This window comes from Charadrius vociferus, unplaced genomic scaffold (genome assembly GCF_000708025.1).
Source record: "Charadrius vociferus isolate BGI_N301 unplaced genomic scaffold, ASM70802v2 scaffold110, whole genome shotgun sequence".
Taxonomy (NCBI): domain Eukaryota; kingdom Metazoa; phylum Chordata; class Aves; order Charadriiformes; family Charadriidae; genus Charadrius; species Charadrius vociferus.
In genome coordinates, this window is record NW_009646761.1 from 383231 (window position 1) to 386424 (window position 3194).

The 3194-nt window shown below is 42.3% G+C and overlaps 1 protein-coding gene across 1 annotated transcript in view; it reads right to left on the reverse strand.

Moving 5' to 3' along the window:
• Positions 1-368: 368 nt before the first annotated feature.
• The window catches only part of DCT (dopachrome tautomerase), an 18641-nt gene continuing 15815 nt past the window's right edge, over positions 369-3194 (reverse strand). The window contains 1 exon segment of the mRNA XM_009891626.1: positions 369-550. Coding sequence (XP_009889928.1) covers positions 369-550 — 182 coding nt within the window.

The window sequence follows — 3194 nt, forward strand, 5'->3', positions numbered from 1 at the left end:
CAGCACATCCTAGAGCTGCTAAATAAAATCAAAAACACATTGAGGTGAAAAATTCTCTTGGTTATTCCAGTTGGGTTTTTTTCTATTTGGATTCTTAGCTGCCTTGATCTAAACCTATAGGTGATGACTTACAAGTCTCACACACTCCAGATAACGTTTGGTAATAAGAAAAGTCTAGCCTGTCCTGGGCCTTGCGCATATGTACCCAGAGACTTCATATATTACAGTTCACAAGATAACAGGAAAACCTGAATGAGAACAGTGTAGTTAGCTGCCAAAGGAGTGTGTGATAAACTCTCAGCTAAGATCTCAATGAGGCAACCAAGGTCACTTCCTACAAGAATCAGCAAAGAAACAAAGCGAGGGCACTAGGCCTCTTCCATGTACTTTTTGGGGCTGAAGCTCACATTCATCAGTGGTTCAAAACCTCTTCTCTGCCTTCGGTGCTGGAAAAGTACAAGCAGCAAAACGAGCATGGCCAGAGCTATAAGTGCTCCTCCAATTGTGGATCCAACCATGACAGCCCACATTTGGGTTTCTTCAAGTGAATCTGGAAACACAAAATGTCAGAAGTGAGGACAGCACATAATTCCATTTCTTAAATCACATGGAAGAAAGAAAATGTCCCACAGCCTGGTAATGATGATTATTTGTGTGGCCTAGAGACCCACTGTCTACAGGGGAAACGAGTAATGCACCGTGTAACCAACACACATACCAAAGCCAGAGATATTTCCTGCCAGAGAAGTCTACAGTTGAATTTAAACCTCAATCTTTCATACCAATTGAAGTGTTGAGAATGGGCAAGATTAACAGTAACAAGACAAAAAGACCATTCTCTTATCTAATTTGGCAAAAAATTATGAATTATCTTAGCAATTCTTTCTATAATGACATTTCAGCATAGCTGTTTCCAAGTTATTTCGGTCAACAGAAAACCCTCAAATTTTCCTATAGACCACAAAGCAGCCTATTGTCAAACTTTTAACTGAAAACACTACTTAGTGTGGTTCTGCCAACCGGCTCCAGATCACATCCTCTGAGTTTGGACCACTTTTGGGGAACCAGTTCTGTCTTCTAAGATAATATTGCCCATTCTTATAATAACCCTGCTCCACTTGGATGAATAACTTCATTTTGTGTTTTCATTTATGCTCTCAGAAGTAAATATTGCCTGTTGTCCTGTTCTGGAAAATGCTACTTATACTGAGACAGCAACAATTACATTTGACTAAATATTCACAAAAACTTCTCAAAAGAGCTTGAGGTATTTAGAAGTTAGTTAGGCATATGGGCTTAATGAGACAGATGGCTCAAGGAGACGTCACATTTGACTATAAAAGCAACTGGAAGTTGTGTGCCCCAATCTGCAGTCTCTATCAACAAAAAAGTTGAGGGCAATCATGCCCAAGTTCAGTAAGGTCCCAAAATGAAACTTTATCATCTCTCAAGTAAGAGCCAGCACTGTATTACATACGTTGATTTCTAATGTGGTTACATGAAGTAGAATTAGCAAGTTATAATTTTAGATAAAAGAGAAGGGTTTGGATGTAAAAACTGTATTGTCTGAACACAGACCATGCAGACAGGGATAGATACGCTGCTTCACAGTGAGCCAACAATTTATTTAGGTTGCAGTTGAGAAGCAGCAGAATCACAAACTGCCTTTTTTCCTCTCTGGGTACCTCATGCCAAAGGAGGAGCAGCATTTCCAAAGCCGGAGCGGTGTCAGTAGCCCAAAGGGAGGTAAACTTATACTCAATAAACAGGGAAGTTTAAATTCTCAGGGGAAATTCTGGGGACACCCCTGAGAAAAGCACTGCAGAAGCAGCTAGTGTGCCTCCACGAGCCAAGGCTCCCCTGCACGAATGCAGTCTGAGGACAAGGGTTTCAATCTTTTGCAGTCTATAGACCTTTAAACAGTCTCCATGGATTAAAACCTCAGATACATGGTAAGCATTTAGAAGAAATTCCTGGCCACATGGGTTAGATAAGCACCTACTGCCTCTCAAAGGAATAGAGAGGGAAAGAAAGAAACTGCTTAGATTTAATCTTTGGTAAAGCATCTGAAGCACAGTTTTCATGCATTCCTTAACACTTGCGCCGTTTACAAACATTTGTAACTCATGTTGCAGATTTTAGATTTTGTGCATAAATACTTTGCTTTCTTGGTTTTTGTCCTTATCTGATTTGTGTCAAAGGTAATTTCAAACAAATATAGGCAAACCCTAAGGCATATCACAGCTACGGGCATGGGAAAATCTTTACAACTGCGGTTTTATAACACAAAATACCCAGGTGTGTCTCTCTGGTGTATCCAAAGATTAATGGGGTTCATCTCTAATGAGATTCACTGCGCAGTATCATTCAGGGCTCTGCGCAAAACACATATTTTCTAATGACCAGCGCTAGCCAGACGAGCTCCCTGGCAGAGTGCCCGACCTCTGACAATTTAAAGGATCCTATAACAGGCATAAACAGCACTGGGAGCAGAAGGCAAAATCAAAGACTCCTCAACCCCGAAGGAGCACATCGTCTATGCCGGAGCACTTCAAGTTGATGCATTTTGCAGCAGAGCAAGCTAAGGATGTGCACACTTAGAATCATAGAATTGTCTAGGTTGGAAGAGACCCTTGGGATCATCGCGTCCAACCATCTACCCTACTCTACAAAGTTCTCCCCTACACCATATCCCCCAACACCACATCTAAGCGGCTCTTAAACTCATCCAGGGATGGTGACTCAACCACCTCCCTGGGCAGCCTATTCCAATGTCCAACCACTCTTTCTGTGAAAAATTCTTTCCTAATGTTCAGTCTAAATCTACCCTGTTGGAGCTTGAAGCCATTCCCTCTCAATCTGTCATTAATTACCTGTGAGAAGAAACCAGCACCAACCTCTCTATACTGTCCTTTCAAATAGTTGTAGAGAGTGATGAGGTCTCCCCTCAGCCTCCTCCTCCTCAAACTAAACAGTCCCAGCTCCTTCAACCACTCTTCGTATGATTTGTTTACCAGGCCCTTCACCAGCTTCGTTGCCCTCCTCTGCATTCGCTCCAGCACCTCGATATCTCTCTTTTATTGAGGTGCCCAAAACTGGACACAATACTCGAGGTGTGGCCTCACCAGTGCTGAGTACAGGGGCACAATCACCTCCCTACTTCTGCTGGCCACGCTATTTCTAATACAAGCCAG